Below are 17926 nucleotides of genomic sequence, written 5' to 3'. Positions count from 1 at the left end.
CGTGCTCTGCAGTGAGGCATGAAGCTGCGTATGTAGGACTCTGCTGAGCTCTAGGTCATGCACCTGGGCAGAGAGACCACAGCCCTGCAAACTGCTGCTCTGTGAATAAACAACTTTTTTTATTGCTTGATATGTGGCATCATGTCAACTCTGATGAAACATCGCCACATTTTTTCAGCTGTTTGTCATGATCACTGTATGTATGTCATGTATGTTGAATTGCATCTTTCTCCTTGAACAACCCACATCTCTGAGGTGAAAACACAAATGTTACTTGTTGGGTACAAAGTGAGCGCAGTCAAGAATATCAGAATCAAATAATTAGCATTCTTTGTATGCTTTATATTTTGCCAGTTCTCTGTTAATGTGTGTGATGTTTAAATCCCTTGGATGGTGTATGGCCCACTCTGATAGGCCCTGTGTGTGTCACATTGGGGTGTTAACTTGTAGACTCAGGGCCCTGTCAGCTCAGTTCCTCCCATCATCTCTGACAGATAACAGGAAAAGAAAGTATCAGCACCGTCCCTCCACTTCCACTCAAGATACACCCTTGCGTACACACACACTGGCAACCGGACAAAATGATCCCTCTGCCGCTGGCATGGACACTGTTGACAGTATCACTGTGGACATCAGGTAAGCTCACTAAGTTTGTCTGTTTGTTGTTTTCTTGTTGTTCTAGGCCTCCGGGATTCTCAATATCATCGCTCAGTCAGGGGCCTGTAGCGAGGGATGTGTTGTTGTCTACTCAAACTGAAGCTTGTCTAATGTTTAATTTCACTTAACTAACTTAACTTGGTTTGGCTACAGTCTTAGAATAGTTAAAAAGATAAATGATGAAATATGCCTTAAATAGTCCAACATGAGACGGAGGTTAAGTACAAGTTCAGCACCGTAATCTTCCTAGGTTAATTTGTTCAAACTGTAATGGCCAAACTGCCATGGAAGTTATTTGAAATTTATATCTCAGTATTGTACAATTTTTCTGATGTACATTATTGATACTGTTATGTAACTACATCAATTTAAAGTGTACAATCTTGATTTAAGGTACAGTGAAAATACTTTTTAAGGGTAAGAACACACTACCTGTTTGTGCTCTGCGAGTAGGTCTGTATCAATATCAATTTTATATTTACATTTATTTTATGTTTTCATTTTATATGTAGCTCTATCAAGGAGTTGAAATGAATTGTAATTGTACTGTATAGCGCAACTCATTGGATAAAAATTACATCAGTTGGGTGCATTCTTGAACCTCACGCAAAATGTGCATTTACATACAGAGAAGAACGAAATGATCATCCAAGACCAGTGAGCCTTAACCTTTCCACACTGGAAGCCTTTGAATTTGCACTTATCTTTAGATATTTCATAAGACTAGTGATTGCAACAGGTATATGCTGACATACGTGCCTCGAAAACACACAAGATAGGCACTGGAACTGATTCTAAAATTAGATGAAATAGCTCTTCTAATGAAGGCACCCTTAAACATTGCACAAAGTCTCCCCTTATAGCAATTTCAAAAGGTCACGCTCACAGCGTTTGAAATGCGTACAAGATGTTTCTTCACAGTTCTGCTTCATTTCCATTCTTTCTACTCGTGTGGTGATAGTTGTAGTGTTTCTATACCATATTGCCGGTTACGTTTGTACCTTCTTAATTTTGTTACGTAGGAGAGCTTTTGCGTGCACTGTTGCTTAAAGCTGTTCCTCAAACTGTAGTTAAGCTTTTTAGAAAAGGTGTCTAAAACATGACATCGCTGTCATGTTTTAGAGCCCCAACTGTTAACGATGACCCTAAACTCCCATACTGGACGTGTAGAAGTTGTTCAATGTACTACAAGTGTGTGTCTGTTGCAATGATGATACAAGTTTATTAAATAGGATAAACTCTCAAACATCCTTCTATTTCCACTCCTAGGTTCGAGCCAGATCCTGCAACAAGAAACCGTCAACGTTCTTTATCCTAAAATCCACAGTACAGAGGTTATTGAGTGTGACTGCCTTAACATCTCCTGTGACTCTGTCTACTGGTTCCGCAGTATCTCCAGCCAGATCATACTACAGTACCTAGGCAAATGCAACAATGCGGACCGTGCTACTTATCCGAATGGTGTGGAAGAAGCACGGTTCAGATTTAGCAAGAAGAGCACGTCCTTTATGCTACGTATCATCAATGTGACAGAAGAGGACACAGGGATTTATTCATGTGTTCTCAAGGACAGGAAAAACACAGAAATGTGGAAGCCTGGGATTCATCTTCGGCCGGGAGGTTTGTATTCTTAAATCTCAAGCACTTAATTTACTGCAGTTAAATACTGGGCGACTGTGAGAGTTTCAAGACATCTGTCCGAATTCAGGTGGCAGGTGGAGGAGTAAATGCGACTGAATTCCTGATCTGAACAAAACATCTGCATTTAAATCTGATGCATTATGACACATAACACAAAATTGAAAATTTATCATACAATGAAGATTGTACCACAATGTAGCATGTAACTGCGGCATCCCCAGTTTGAGTTCCTTCAGGGAACATCTCACTACATCCTCTTTTTTTATGTTTCCTACCATATTATTCTCCACTGTCTACTTTCTTTTTATTTTATTCTTTATCAAGCCTCTTATAGTTTGTCTCACTTACCTGATTGCGGCGGTCTAATACAACCACTTGAATTAGCGGACACTCCAAACAATCTCAGTACCACTCAACACAGTGACTGCTGTTGTTGAGAGATGTATACATGTAACAGGTGTGCATGGGAATTATTATAGTTTCCATTCATTTTGGATTGTAGTTCAGTACCACTTTTTAACTGGCTGGTGCTGCCTGCATACATGAACAAGGATATAATGTAGGGTAAAATAAATAGCTAACCGTTTTCCACATCACGGATAAAAGACTTTATTCATCAATATGTGATTGCCTTTGAGCTGAAAAGAGACAAATCTGAAGAAAAACTGTCCACTAGCCTATAGGACTGTACTGGAGAGTCACACAGGCGAACAAACATACGTGATGTACAGTATTTGTAGAGAGAATTTGTTGGTGAGATCCAAGTCAGGATCGTTTTGTTATGATGGAACGTGGGTTCTCCTTTAATATCCCCTAAAACACGCTTTACATTCTTCCATCACAGCTGTTTAGTTTTCACTTGTCTTTGTGGTTGTTTGGTCTTTTTCTGACAGTGGTCCCTCCAACACCACCTCCTAAGACAAAAAACAAACCACCGGCCAACTCAGTCTGTCGCTGCTCTAAGAAGTCATCTTCACAGGGTAAGTTATTAGGGATTTTTTCTTAAAGAAAAAAGCACTTAAAGTATGGAGTTTGTGGCGGTGCTGCATTTGTTGGTTGCGCTGCTGCTTACAGATCTGACTTTACATGTGTCTCATGATACATAAGCACTTTGGTCTATAAATATATATATTTTAAACGTATAAATCTTGTGCACCGTACCAGATTGCGATGATGTGAATGTAATAAATTAAACCCTGTACTGTATGTGTTGTGTGTTTTCTCCAGATGGCTGCGGCTACCTGATTCTGTGGCCATTGGTTGGACTTATTGCGGCCCTGGCTCTAGCTCTCATCTGCATTCTGTACTACTTCAGCCGTGAGTAGTCCTCTGGTTTAAATAATGTGAAGTCAGGTCAGGGAAAGCACACCTTTTGCAGAGACTCATGCCAAGCGATTCAGCACATTACACTCACGAATGGTTATCAAAGTATTCAAACAGCTTTGAAATGTATATGTTGGAGTACAAACAATAATATAATGGAAGTGTTTTTTCTTGTTTGAACATGGTCTTGCTTATAGGACTTCCCAAAAAATGTCGACACCACTTTGTGAAGTAAGTAGATTACTAGAAATGGTGAAAACAACTGTTATTTTTCATTTCAACCGATACCTTAATCTCTTTCTTTTGCTTTTCTTCGTGAAGGAAGAGGTAGATGACCTAAAACTCTGTGTCTAAAGCTTATTTTCCACTCAAGGTATGTGTCTTGTGTCATTTAATATATTTATATGTAAAACATTTATTGTATGTTTGAAAGTTATCATCAAGTAAAACTGGAACAATCAATGCTAAAATCAGAGGTTGTTTATGCTTTATAAATAATAAAAGTCTTTTATACACACTAACATCCTTCTGTGATTGCAGTGGCTGAAGTGTTTCACTCGAGCCAATGTCCAGTGGAGTATGAAGGACATGATTCTTCCTGGAGATCTGCTCTGCCAACAACATGAAATGTTTATGTACTATGCAGTGTGTGCTCAGTCAGAGAAGAGCTTTATGTTTTCAGCAGCAGCAAACATGTAACATATTGTGATATATTGACTGGTTTTTGTTATATTACAAGATAGCCCCAGTGCTCCACCAAGTTCTGAGTTTTTTTTTTGTCAATAGTCAATATGCAGATGACATTATCATTTATGCAGGTGCTTTTTCGATTCAGCATGTTTGTGATCAGTACCTTTGGTTTATAGGTTATTATTAAATCAGGACAAAACAGCAGTGTTTTTTTCAGTAAGCCCAAACCTCATTCACGTATTTACATACAAAAAGCACCTCAAAACAGCTGAATGAAATATAGTATTAGCTCATTTGCTTTTTGGCGCTCTTCCATATTTATTCGGGTTTTTCTCTTTCACAGTATTTTTAAGCATTTTGTTTACACATCTATCTTGAAGAAAACAGCCTTGTCAAGTTGATTTGTTGGTGAGCATCAATAAAATTGTATATTTCCAATCATTTAAAGTGGTGACTTGCTTCTTTAATAGGTAATTAAATAAATAAAGTGTTATTATGTCTGTAATTAAACCCATCAATAAACAGATGTTCTTTTTCACAATTATTCAGTGCCTCCTGTACATACAGATAAGTGCCAAAAGAAAAGAGTTACCCAGAGATAAATGACGCTGATGAACACCTTGCTCAAGGGCACTTTTGCAACAGCAGGAATAATACAGGTATAACCTAGAGGCCAAACACTGTGTCTGTTTCAAAGTGTTTGTAGAGTTGTATCATACATCTAACTGCTTTCTCTGCATGTGTATGGAAGAAAAAAAAAGAGGTTTGGAAGTGGGTGTTGTACATCCATTGTCAATATTGTGTTTGGCGGATGTTGAGTAGGTGAGTAACAGGGTTTGGTTTCTCCCTTTACCTTTGATGCGTAAACTTGCATCACATTCAGTTTCTATTGAACTGCTTCCAGTATGTGCCAACAAGCTTCATTGTTATAATCTTAAATTACTGGCTATGAAGTCATCTCTTGCTGTCTCTCTTTATCCCTCTCTCTTTCACATACACAGACAAGCAACACACATGCACACCTGTGTGATAGAGGAGTGTAAAGAAACTTAGTTGGTGGTTGTTCGGGGTCTCAGGGAGTGTGCACGACCCTTTCCTGTGTGCAGGAGAGAGAGAAGAGACAGAGACATGTTCACTGAGATGCTATCGCTTCGCTCAGCTTTGAGCTCTTCATCTAGTCTCTGAAACAAAAAGACCACAAAAATACCACAAACCCAACCACAAGCACTGACAGAGACACAGAGAGAGACAGAGGTAGAAAGACAGAAAGAGCGTTACAGTTTTGAAATGAGAATACAGAAGAAAAAAAACAACTTAAACGAAAACTTACGACAGCTTTTTGTTCCACTGGGCTTTATTGTATATGATATTATCAATATAATAATAATTAATATAATATAATGATAATATTATCAATATAATACAGCATAAAACAGTTCCATTGCCAAATGCATTTAAACACAATGAATGAGTATTATGTGTGTGTGTGTGTGTGTGTGTGTGTGTGTGTGTGTGTGTGTGTGTGTGTGTGTATTGATTTAAATAATATATAATATAATAAATATAATAATATAATAAAACAAAGGGCAGTAAAGGTACAAGTCTAGATTTGTTTAATACAGCTAACATTGGTTGCGTTAAATTAACTAAATCAAACAAAAGTAGAAACACATTTTCATTTAAAACTCTTGCCTATATGTTGCACCACATATACAGTCAAAGAAAAGTAGACCAAGATAGCATTCAGTTGCCAGTTTAATGAGAAATTACACTTATTGGAGGGACAACATGACTGTTATAGCTCTCAGTATAAAGCAATACAAATCACAAGCACCACAGAAGACCAAGACGATGATAATGTTGAATCAACAGCTCCAAACAATCTTTATGTTGGATTTATTATGGGGATGTTGTATTAAACAGATTTAGCTAGATGTACCTAATTAACTAGCAACTGCATGCATTATCATTAAACGTTAAACGTTTTTTCACATTCATCAGTTCCAGGAAACAAACGAATGAATGAATGCAGATGCCAGCAGTAGATTAGACGTCTAATACACAGGTTAGATTTGTGCTGTTTACGGTTACAAATAGAGGTATCACTGTAAAAGTGTAGGCTGCACCTTTTGAAAAATATATACCACACACCGACGTGTGTCTGTTTGTATTTTAATTTTATTTTAAGTTGTTTTATTATTGTCAAAAAGTGTTAAAGAGAAACACTCTGTGTATTTATATTCGTGTTTAAAAGTTTCAAATGTATTAAATACACCCTGCACTAACTACATTCTTTGTTAAAATTAGCGTTAAATTGTATTTGAAGGCATGACGGTTTCACTACATGTATGCTGTAACTTTAACTTTTGTCACCATCTGAGTGCAGTCTATTTATCTCAGAGACGCCTAAGACAGAGGCGTACAATATGTGGCAGATGTTGAACCGAAGAATAATTTAATGTTATTTGTTTTTATTTTAATTGATGTCATAATACAAAATACCTGTCTGTTAGGCATATGTGCTAACAGACACTTTCATAAATAATACATATTAAAAACATTATGCTCTATATTAGTGATCATTTCTGTAAAATGCAACAGTTTTACATTTAAATGACACAACAAGAATACACAGCAGCATATTAATTCACTTGTGAATGGCTAAAACCTTTTGCGCCTATTCCATGTTACATTTTGTACATTCAATTATATATATTTATTGACCACTCTTTCAGCTCTCTTAGGAAAAGCCAAAAAGGTAAATTTAAATACAGAAATCATTTTCCACATACAGATACACTCCTGACAGGAAGTCTCAGTAACACAATAAATGATGAGAAAACATGTATTTGAGTCTGCTCATCTGCTCAGTTCCTCAGTTTCCAAGTTCTCCATTCCTACTTACTCCTCTTGTTGCTCTTGGTTTCCTTTTCACAACTTTAGATCCCATATCTCCTGGAACTTCCAGTAGAGCTACAGAGCGGTGAGCAGGTGAACCAAAGCAACGAAGAACTGGTGAAAAAGTAGCAGGTATGTTGATTTACTGGTATTGATGGTGCGGCGATTTTCAGAATGTAAAAAACGTCTCTTCTGACTGTATTTGAATGTCAAGTTATGCAGTACCACTGTACAGGGGACTCTCTTTGTCACTGGCTTCCCCTGGTCCACACACACACACACACACACACACACACACGCACAAAGATAGATGTGAGTTTCAGGTTGGAGACCCCCTGTGTGACTAAGATAGGGAAGCCCATGCAGGTGTGTTTGTGAGTGACTCAAACCTGAAACGGAGATATGGAAAGGTGAAGTGGGCTAACAGAGCGATTTGACTGGGTCTCCCCTCTGACACAAACAATCAACAGAATCCCCTGCTTACTGAAAACCTAAGCCCGGTTTCCATTGTGGCTTCATTGGAAATAAATGTCAAAGTAATTGATAAAATAACAAAACATAACAAAGTTACTAATTCTTATCTGTATTTGAGGAAATAATGTGTAAAAAATACCCTCTAGCACAGCTGTATTTAATTCTCCCTCTGTGAGTCTCTCTCCTCCCACCAATGGAACAGATAAATCGCCCACAATAGAGCAAAATGTCAGCACTTGTTGCCCATTACTAAATAGGTGCATTTACTTTCCATCACTGAACAGGAAATAGGACGGGGTCTGGGTTGCGCCATAGCCACTGAAGCTCTCTCAGTTCATCTAAAGGAAGTTTCACTTCACTGTAAGACAAGCTTTCGCATGAAGTGACATGACACTTAATTGGTGATAGGGTAGAAGCTATGTCCTTTTAATGGGAATTGCTGTTTCACAACCTGGGTCATTTACATTTTTGGCCATCATCCCTATTGATTTGCAGTTCACTACAGCTTTACATGGGGCACAAGCCATCAGACAGGTGTAAAAAAAAAAAGGCCAGTTATCTGAACCTAGTCATGTAATCCATTCAATGGGAAGTACATACATAAAAGTATTAGAGGGGTATTCCAACAAAAAAAAGGGGGTATTCCAACAATTTAGTATTCCACCCACCGTAAAGGTTGGACTAACGGATTTTCAAAAACAATCATCAAAATTAAAGCACCAGAGCCCGAGCTGAGCCACAAAACCCCAGGATCCTGTTTGTAATGCAGCTCAGAATCTTTTGTTAGACCCTCCATGCCTGGAACATGCACATGTCTTTCAAACGTCACACCTCAACACAGGCTCTCTGCTACAAAAGTTGTCTTCAGATCCAGGCCAAAATTATTTTATTTCAAATAATCCTGATTTCAGGGTCATTTTGTAAACGACCAAAGACCACTGAAAACATTAAACTGCCACTCTACTCTCTGTAAGATCAAACATCCAAGCGTGCTGTGCTTCATGCCACACCCCGTCCGCTCATCTCACAGCAGGTGTTTTTCCATTAGCTTTTTTTTTCACCTGCCAAAGGTAAAACAGCTGCTGTGACATCACTGATTGAGTGTGGTCAGTAATGCAACACACTTTTAAAAATCTGCCCTTACAGAGCAGAGTGGTAGCAGTCTTGTGACTCATAATTCAATGATTTACTGGTTAAACAATGACAGAGCTCTACATCCTGCTTTTGCTGCCCTCTAGCGGTTCAAATGTTCACCTTGCTGCAGTGACGTCGCACTGCATGATATAACTGAGTGTGACATTAGTGGTTAGCCGTGCAGTAGAGATGAAAATGTTTTTATTTAGCATGCCATTAGAGGTGATGCTACAGCTTGACAGGATTATTTCAATGTAGACTATCAGCACAACTTGGCTCTTAACTATTTACTACTTAAAATACAGTCAGTAAGCCTGTCACAAACTGGCCCAGGCTTAAGTGGCAGAAATTCAGACATGAATAAAGGTTCAAAATAAAATGTATTATCAACTTGTGCTAAAATAGAATAACATATGAATAAGGATCAGCCAGGTGGAGGCCTGGACAGAAGAGAAAAGAGGGATGTGAGAGACCACTTAAAGCTACTCAGGTGTAGAGCATGTCCTGATGGCCTACCTCACTCTGCCGTTTGTCTTCTGAACCAGCAAACCAAATCTCACACAAGAGCAGGCAGCAGTGAGAAACGTCCCAGCAAATACTGTTTCAAGTGTTTCTGCAGACAGAATATGAGATCTGTGCACATTGTTTAGGACATATTGCGATCTTTACCTTTTATGTTCTTTTACTGGCATTACTTTGGTGTAATATTGTTTTACTTTTCTTTTTGGAGGTATTTTTTGCCTATATTTCTGAAGAAAGGGGACATGAATGTAATTGCAATCTTATTAGACCCCTCAGTCACCGTTATGCTCCTATGCTTGTCTTTTATCGCTGTTCAGATGTGTTAATTTGAAGCCACAAGAAGTCATTTTTTGGAATTCTAAAGGATATAATCAATCAGTCCAAAGCTTCTCTGAGTCACATCAAACACAGGAGGGAATTAAAAGATCAAAGTTAACAACAGAGCAGTGGGCCTCAGCTGGTAGAGATTCTTGCTCGAGGGCACTTCATCAGGGCAGGATCGTACCTGCACTGGGTATAAAAACTAAATTTGTCCTTGAAATTCTCCATTTGATTTGTGCCGAACCAGCGTAGAGTTGTGTATGCGTACAGTGGGCTGCTACACAGATATAATAAAGTTGGTTCAGCAAGCACTTCTCACACTTCCTGCCCCATCTTTGTCAGCCTACTTACTGTGCACTGCTGCGTTTGTGTGTCAGTATATTGAGGATGAAGTTTTGCTGTTCGATGCCTCAAACCAGAGGCAGAGGTGTAAAGTGCAGATTGGTGGGCTCAACTTCAAACATCTTGCAGACCGTGCAGCAGGAGGTCTCTGCAACACTCAGCTGCAATGATCCCATTTGACACAGCAGAGAAGAAGGTTACAGGTGGGGCGGGGTTTGATATCTCACTGAATTATCTCCTAGCAGACTCCAACAAACACCACAAAGACGTGTTCAGCAGCTATTGTCGTCTGCGAGATTAAAATGGACCAAACATTGCTTCAGATCCTGGTGATTCTGGTGTTTTATCAAAGTAAGTGTAACCTACATTTTACTGATACTGATGTCTATTCACTGCCGTGTGGCAGCTCTGAATCTTCTCTGGTGTTTTGCTTTTGGGTGGTGAATGATATTACTGCTCCCATTTTATTACATCTTTTAGGAATAACTTCAGGAGCTGTTCAAGACCTGGTCCAAACCATAAAGGAAGGGGATCCTGTTGACATCAGCTGTGAACCTGGTGAGATGGGAACCATGATCATCTGGTTTCGAGTGCTGGACAACTCTGGGATGGAATTCATTGCATCTTTTAGTACCAGCGGCATGTTGAAGAAATCCACAGACTCTTTCTCTAATATGTTTATGGACTCAAAGATGAAACAAAATATCCTAACACTGAAGTCGTTCAACAAAGCTCGTGACAGCGGCATTTATAGCTGCGGTTTGCTTCACAAAGGAACTGAACTGAAATTCGGAAAAGTAACCCGGCTGGTTGGAGGTGAGTTTTGCTTCATAAATTTGGTCTAATGATGATCTGATGGACGCTTTCCAGTGACACTTCCCATCACACCTTTCCTCTCTCTTAACAAAAAGCTGAAGTCCCGGCCGAAGCAACACGGACCACCGCCAAACCAAGTCTGTGCACATCTACCACAGCATGTGTTTGTAACAACAACAACAAGCAAGGTAAATGTTCCAAATCAGTCCTTATCATCTTCACATTTATGATGCTGTGAGCAGAAACGGGTGGTAAATGAGAACATGCTTTGCAGGAACAACAAATCCTTCCCTGTTTTGTCCTTCAATCATACTGGGCCCACTGGCCGGCGGCTGTGGCCTCCTCCTTCTACTCCTCATCATCACCACCCTGTACTGCAATAGTAAGTCCATCTGAGAGCATAAACCTAAAGGAACAGCCTCCATGTAGACAGGCACATGCCATTGTGTTGTACGATGTTTTATATGCAGTCAGTAAATGAACTTTACCCAATTTTCAGCCTTTCTTGATTTAAACTTTTATTTCACTGTAACATGTTTTACACTTTTGATCTGCTGTAGAAATAAGGACACGGAGATGCCCACACCATCACAAAAGAAAGTAAGTAATTTTTTTCATTTTTTTTTTTTAATACTGTTTTTCCATTTAGGGCTGTAGCCAAGATTTTAGAAATACGGAGGTCATTAGAGCAACTACCCCCACCCAACCCCACCCTGACACCAAAATGAAAGTGTCTAAAACTTTTTTCCTTTATATTTATTAGTTAGCTGTTCAGTTTTTCAATTAAATAAAGCAGCTATTTCAAGGAAATTATTTTGTCATAGATACTAGCTCTTTGTTTATTTTCACCTATCTTTGTTCAGTTTTGTTGTCCTTGTTTTAGCTGTATATTTTTATCTTTCCGTAACTGCGTGTAACATTGCGAGCGACTTAAAACCGGAGGCATAGTCCTCGTATGTGTGCACATACTTGGCCAATAAAGCTGATTCTGTAACTTATCTAAACTCAAATTCAAATGTGTTGTATCTATTTTTCCTGCAATTAGCACCAGCTTACGTAGTTCTTTCTAGTATCGTTCATAGGAAATCACAGGTCCGTAAAATAAAGTGTTTCATAGTGTGTTTCAAATCATTTTCCACGCTTCAGAGAAATTGTTTTAGAAATACAGAATTATTCAAATGTAGTCTCACATGTGTTGTAGACGTAAACAAATTTAAAAGTATTAAGTCAGTTAACACTGAAATCAGCCTGTTACATGCTCACCACATATTTGTTTTTAAATGTAGAATATAATTCCTCCCAGACTGCTAACAAATCTCACAAAAATAAGGAAGACATGACCTCAGTGTCCTCAGTTGCAGCTACAGCCCTGTTTCATTTTTAATTCCAGTGTGACCACAGAACTAAGCTTACTTATTATTATTTGAAATACCTTGTTGATCTCTCTGTAGGCCGCGGGCGGCTCCTGAAAAACAAGTGAAGACCAGCAGATATGTTTAATCTAAATGGTGCACTGACATTTCTTTAAACTGCCAGTTATTTCACAGTGTTAAGTTCTTGTTGGAGAAAAAAATGTTGGTCTTATTTACACATCAGTGACATCGCTGGTGAATATTTTCCTGCCAACAAGTTCTCATTGCTCGTGACAGAACGTATAAAGAATTTTTAAAGTGGTTCAGCAGTTCAGTGCATCAAATATTTTCAAAGCTCCTCATTGTCAACATCCAGTTTTAACTATATTGTGGTTTGACTGTCAGTAACTCTTTTCTTTACATTCAGATTAAACTCTTTTAATCAAGTAACGCAATATGAAATGTGTTATTTATCCAATCCCCATGAATGTTGATAATAAAAACCACTGACGTCCTGAGAATATTAAAATTTTGCACTCTGAATTTTCCTAATCAAATGTATATAATTCATTTTGCTTCTGTATAGATTTTATTGTCATTTACAACTTGTACTTTTGACAATCAATTTTAAACTGTTTACTTTTTTCAGCATATTTTCTGACCTTAATTACTGTACTGTCCTTTAGTTTTGTGATTTAAACAAGAACGTAACTTGTAGAAAGATTGTATAACCACAGAAAATGATAATAAAATTTCCAGCTGGAGGTTACAGAAATCTCTTATGTTTAATTTTAGATCTTAATTTTCATTTCGTTAAGCTTGTTTTGGAGCTTTTCTCCAAAGTATCATTCCTCGCAATTAGAAATGTGTAGTTTCAAAGAATAACAAATTTGTTCAGTAAATTGTGTTGTACAGTAATTTAGAATTATCCCACTGTCTGAATCTTTGTAATTTGAAATATTGTAAACAAAAATAAAATATGTAATACCACTCAGACAAGCATTCTTTCTCTGCTGCAAGGAGTTGTATTTGTCTTTATTTTATAAGAAAAAATTTCCACACATCAAACCCACTCATTTGAAATATGTTTCACATGAAGTTAGAACAAAAGACATTTGTTTTGTAGTAAGCCCCCGCCCCTGGGTCAAAAGGAAGTGGGCTGCTACAACTGTATGCAGAGTGAAAACCCCCCTCAGTCAGGAGCAGAGAAAAAACACTTTCAGAGGAGATTCTGTTCCTGATCACTTTAACACATACACATTTCCCTTGCACCTTTAACAGTGATTTAGCCTTTTCTCCACATCTCAAGGCCACTTCTGCTCTTTCTCATTTTAGACACAAATCGTTGAAACCAGACTCTAAAGCAACTTTTTTATTTATTTAATTAGTATTCCCACATCAAAAATATCATCATATCATTTGACTCATACCCACACAAAACCTCTGACATAAAAAAAAAACTTGGGGAAATTATATTGATTTCTGACTTTACAGTTTGAAGCCCTTTCTAAATTATACAGTGTTGTCTTATATATTTTTTTTTACAGTATACAAACAAGGGCAGTTTACAAAGCTTGTAACCACTTCTGGACACCAGTAATTATATTTTTTCTCTTGACAGATATTTCTCTACAGAAAGTAAAAGCCACTTGCAAGGCACTCTATCGGATACAGAAATAAGCTGAACACCTCCTGGAAATCCTCCACATATTCAATAATGTAAACTATGTGTTGTCCAAACTATAAGCAAACTAAGCTGTACACTAGTGTCTTAATGGCATCTGACCACATCATGGTAGAAGACGTGGCTTTTCTGTGTCATCAAGATTGCACAAACATCCCGACAGTATACACCCGCTGCGTACTGCTCCCACACAAGCAGACAGTCGCCACTGCCCCAACCAACGTCACAGCACCAGGCTTAGATAACCTGCGTGCTGTGATATTAGTGCCATTGGAAAAATAGAAACTGTCAGCTGGGGTGTACATGCAGGACTCTGACGAGCAACGCCTTCCTTCCCTCAGCACGCCCAACTTTAACTCTCTTTACCCACCGTTTTCTTCCTCTCTTTGTCTGTTCGTCACTCATTCTTTCATTCTCCATCTTGTTTTAAAAAGCAAGACAGCCGCTGCACGCAGAGCTGTGTATGTGTGTGTGTGTTATGTGTGTGTGTTATGCATAGCTTTGTCTTTCATCCAGTATACATTCTTGACGATTTAGAAAAATAGAAACATTTTCCAGAGAGCAGCTCCCTCGCTCCCTGTGGCCGGGAGGACAAACTGCACAGACAACCTGCAATATGTGACACATTCAGCGGTCAGTGGAAAGACGTTTATTCTGGTCGTGTTGAGCATGTGACATCTTTTAACAGGTAAAATTGTGCAAAAGATGAGATCACACCTTACCCAGTGGTCTAGCTCTTGCCTCCCTTCTTTGTAGATGTTGGCACAACATCTGAACTTAGCTGAGCCGTTAGCTGGTCAGTAGCAGATGGGTCCTCTGCATGGTGTTTCTGCAATACAAGTTAAAGATTTTAAAAAAAGAAGATATAATAGGAAAAGAAGAGGCAGCGCCTTTGCATGCAGTAATTTTATGTAATTATTGGGGGAAATTAATGAAGCAGAGGTAGGAGAGTGCATCGCATGCAGCTTAGTTCAGGCTCCACGGTGGAGATATACAAGTATGTTTTTACTAATAAGCACACAGATTCATTTGAAGTCATTTGCATTTAAATTTACAGTGCATATCCAACTTAATTTGTAGGTTTTCGTGCAGCAGGCAGTTAGCTTACTTTAGACTTTGACTTGCTCTTGCCCTGTAACAAAGTTGACACCTTAGTTAGCCTCAATAAGTCCACGTTGCTCCATGAGGAGACGACCACTGACACAGTTAGTGCTAGTAAACAACCTGTAGAGGGCGCCATGTAACAATGAAAACTAAAAGTGTGTAACATCACTAACCATCTGTATGAAGTGCCTTTAATCAGTAACCAGTTTTTTACCATAAGATGTCAGGCTTTACAAAGATTTAGATCTGGGCCTGTATTTATCAAACTGCTAAAAGACATATTTTGAACTTAAGTGAAAGATCAAAGTTACAACGCTTCACTCTTACTCTCACAAATTTAATTAAAGCTATTTATCACAAAACAGAGGCAACTGGACACCTTCTGTAGTGACTGTACAAATGAGTTGGTCATAGTAATTAATAGGTTAGCTGAAAGAATATGCGCAGTATAATTCAGAATAAGTCTTATAATGTGAATAATGTGCCTTGTATGTTACTTTTTTACTCCTACGAACTTGACTCTTTAGATGATTCATAGCATTGTTAGAAATCTAATCTAATCACACAGATCTTTTTACCTTTGATTTTTCTGACTTAGGTTTGAACTCTGGGGCATCTGGGAGCAGTTTGTTGGCCAGGGAATCCAGGGCAGGACCGGACATTGGCTGGCAAAGAGTAAAAAAACAAATAAATGAACCAATGATCAACAAACGTATTAAACACCATCTGCTCATAATGAATTCACATAGAGCTGCACATGGTTGTTGAAATTAGAATCTGAAACAATTCTGCATAAATAAATATTGAGCTTGTTACTTTCAATTGTTAACTTCATGGTGCACTGCTCAACATACTGTTCCATACTTTGCTGTTATAAAACCTCAGTGTTGGTAAGGGTGCTATCTAAAACCTGAATCAATGGAAAATCCAAAGAAATTAACATTAGAGTATGGAAACACTAATTGATTGCTTGTTTGAAGTGATCTCTTGGAAGTGTGGTGTAGACACATGATAACAATGGAATCCACACAGCATCATAGTCCTTTTTCCACAGCAGACATTTTGACTTGTCTGTCAATGATTAACTGTGGCTCCAATGTGTTCTATAAGGAGGAGGTATGAGGGCAGTTATCAGTTCATTTTCTGTGCTACCTTCAGGGGCTCTGAGTCCAGCACAGGAGGTTCCAGCTTTGTTGTGGCTGCAGATGATGCGACCGGCACAGCAGGCTGGGAAGCAGCAGAGAAGTCCCCGGACAGCAGGTCCAAAGCTGTTGTATCATCCATACTCAACTGTAAGATGAAAGGAAATCAAACTATCTGCATGCTGTTTATATATACAGTATATATCAATTAACATTGCGTGTTTGTCTACTGTCATATACTGTGACTGTGTGTGCATTTTCACCTCCTTGGGTAGTGTAGCTGCTTTTGCCTTTGCTTCTGGCATTTTCTTTAAAATGAAAGACACAATGATAGAAACATTTTTGAAACAATCAAAATCCTACAGGGTCAGTAAGCATCCTTATGGGTCACATGTTGCAATAGTAAAGCACCTAACGCACAAATGTCGAGTCAGTTTATGTCAGTTTACCTTAAGATTTTCCTCAGTGGGTCGATACTCCGGTGGCAGCGAGTCGTCTCTCTCTCCCATCTTAATCACCCTCTCTTCAGCTAACTTTTTCTCCTGCAACAACCGTACAAACCAGGTCAGCTGAAGTGACTGGCGGACTTTTTCTGAGCTTGCTGAAATTAAAAATGTTCTCTCCCAGTGCTGGCCATGCTCTTGAAGCACGCCGGCTTACCTTGACTAAGTCTTTGACAGGAACTGGGGCGGGCTGAGGGGCGGGCGTGATATCCTTCAAGGTGTCCGACAGAGCAAGCAGGGCACTGTCGTCTCCGTCTGACAGCTGAGTGCACAAACACAGACAAAAAAAGTTACTGCAGGGTTTTTAAGAGAGTCTACGCAGTCCTAAAGGGCTCGTTGTTTCACTGGTTTGTTTACCTGTGGGGCGGATTTTGTGGGAACACAAGCAGAAGACTTCACTGTCGGAGCAGCAGCGGCGGCAACAAAGTCTCCCGCCAAGGCATCCAGAGCCTCACCATCGCCCATGGTGGGCTGCAGGAGGAGGAGAGGAGGGACATGATGAGGAGTCTAAATTATATTCATGGAACACTGTTTTAAGGTGAAATATGTGGGAGATATTTGCCTCCTCAATGCAAATAAGGTAGACAATATTTTTCATAACAGCATAACTAAACTTTGTGCTCTGGTAATAAAAAAACAGCTTTTATTGGTTATAAGTGAATTTGACCCAGTCTCACCTCGGGTTTTGGAGCAGGCAGCTTTTTGAGTTCATCCTCTTTAAACCTGTACCCCGGAGGAAGTGTGTCCTCCCTCTCTCCTACGAGCACACCCTTTGTCTTCTTGTGTTTGTCCTCCTACGGAAGCAATATAGGAAAGAAAAAAACCCAAAAGAAACATTACCTGGTGGGAACATTATTTACTACTAAGTGTGCACACACTGTTTTTCTGTACCCTCCTAAACACACATGGAAACAGACAAAGTGCCTGCATGGTTCTCTATAAATTGATAGAGCTTTATTCTAATTTTATAATATATCAAATCCATCCATTCCACATTTATGTAATATTGATTTGGTAGCACATGATAGGCAATAAAATGTTGTAGATGAAGCCAAACAACAATGTGTTGAGTGAACTGTGTGTGTGTGTGTGTGTGTCATACCGAGATGATGTCCTCAGGTCTGACTTTGGGGGGTTCGGGTTTTTGTTTTGGTGCTGGCAACGTGTCTCCGAGAGCACTGAGCGCATCCAGAGACAGAGAGTCATCCTGAGGAGAGAACAGGAGAGGAAGTTTAAAGTTTAATGTGACAGCGTTAATAGCAAAGCTTAGGCTAGTCTTAACAGGTGAAATGAGCAGAAAGAAGGGGGGATGGATATAGAAAG

General features: G+C 38.9%; 3 protein-coding genes across 31 annotated transcripts in view; 2 read left to right on the top strand and 1 right to left on the bottom strand.

Moving 5' to 3' along the window:
* Positions 1-520: 520 nt before the first annotated feature.
* On the top strand, positions 521-4752 carry cd8b (cd8 beta). The gene is made up of 7 exons (XM_046076131.1): positions 521-636; positions 1927-2277; positions 3192-3278; positions 3526-3615; positions 3819-3852; positions 3943-3994; positions 4162-4752. The coding sequence occupies exons 1-6, from the start codon at positions 582-584 to the stop codon at positions 3950-3952; spliced, it is 627 nt and encodes a 208-aa protein (XP_045932087.1). The 5' UTR covers positions 521-581; the 3' UTR covers positions 3953-3994; positions 4162-4752.
* Positions 4753-7187: 2435 nt separating this feature from the next.
* On the top strand, positions 7188-13138 carry cd8a (CD8a molecule). 3 transcript variants are annotated; one of them, XM_046076130.1, is made up of 7 exons: positions 7188-7341; positions 10248-10353; positions 10483-10818; positions 10914-11006; positions 11093-11200; positions 11379-11418; positions 12270-13138. In XM_046076130.1, the coding sequence occupies exons 2-7, from the start codon at positions 10305-10307 to the stop codon at positions 12316-12318; spliced, it is 675 nt and encodes a 224-aa protein (XP_045932086.1). In that variant the 5' UTR covers positions 7188-7341; positions 10248-10304; the 3' UTR covers positions 12319-13138. The 3 variants fall into 3 exon arrangements, with proteins under 3 accessions (XP_045932086.1, XP_045932084.1, XP_045932085.1); XM_046076128.1 differs by having other exon boundaries at positions 10245-10353; XM_046076129.1 differs by lacking the exon at positions 7188-7341 and having other exon boundaries at positions 10112-10353.
* A 37-nt stretch (positions 13139-13175) lies between these two features.
* Positions 13176-17926, bottom strand: part of cast (calpastatin) — a 40650-nt gene continuing 35899 nt past the window's right edge. For 24 of the 27 annotated variants that reach the window (XM_046076111.1, XM_046076127.1, XM_046076106.1 and 21 more), the window contains 11 exons: positions 17706-17810; positions 17281-17397; positions 16961-17074; positions 16761-16865; positions 16550-16642; positions 16364-16408; positions 16111-16248; positions 15537-15623; positions 14963-14986; positions 14577-14683; positions 13176-14463 (listed from right to left, as the gene is read on the bottom strand). In XM_046076111.1, coding sequence (XP_045932067.1) covers positions 14585-14683; positions 14963-14986; positions 15537-15623; positions 16111-16248; positions 16364-16408; positions 16550-16642; positions 16761-16865; positions 16961-17074; positions 17281-17397; positions 17706-17810 — 927 coding nt within the window. In that variant the 3' untranslated portion in view covers positions 13176-14463; positions 14577-14584. Of the gene's footprint in view, positions 14464-14571; positions 14684-14962; positions 14987-15536; positions 15624-16110; positions 16249-16363; positions 16409-16549; positions 16643-16760; positions 16866-16960; positions 17075-17280; positions 17398-17705; positions 17811-17926 lie in introns of all 27 variants that reach the window. The other 3 variants (XM_046076102.1, XM_046076105.1, XM_046076104.1) reach the window with 3 other exon arrangements.

Source organism: Micropterus dolomieu, linkage group LG18 (genome assembly GCF_021292245.1).
Source record: "Micropterus dolomieu isolate WLL.071019.BEF.003 ecotype Adirondacks linkage group LG18, ASM2129224v1, whole genome shotgun sequence".
Classification (NCBI taxonomy): domain Eukaryota; kingdom Metazoa; phylum Chordata; class Actinopteri; order Centrarchiformes; family Centrarchidae; genus Micropterus; species Micropterus dolomieu.
The sequence above is the reverse complement of the archived record's forward strand: the minus strand, read 5'-3'. Positions and strand labels throughout refer to the sequence as shown.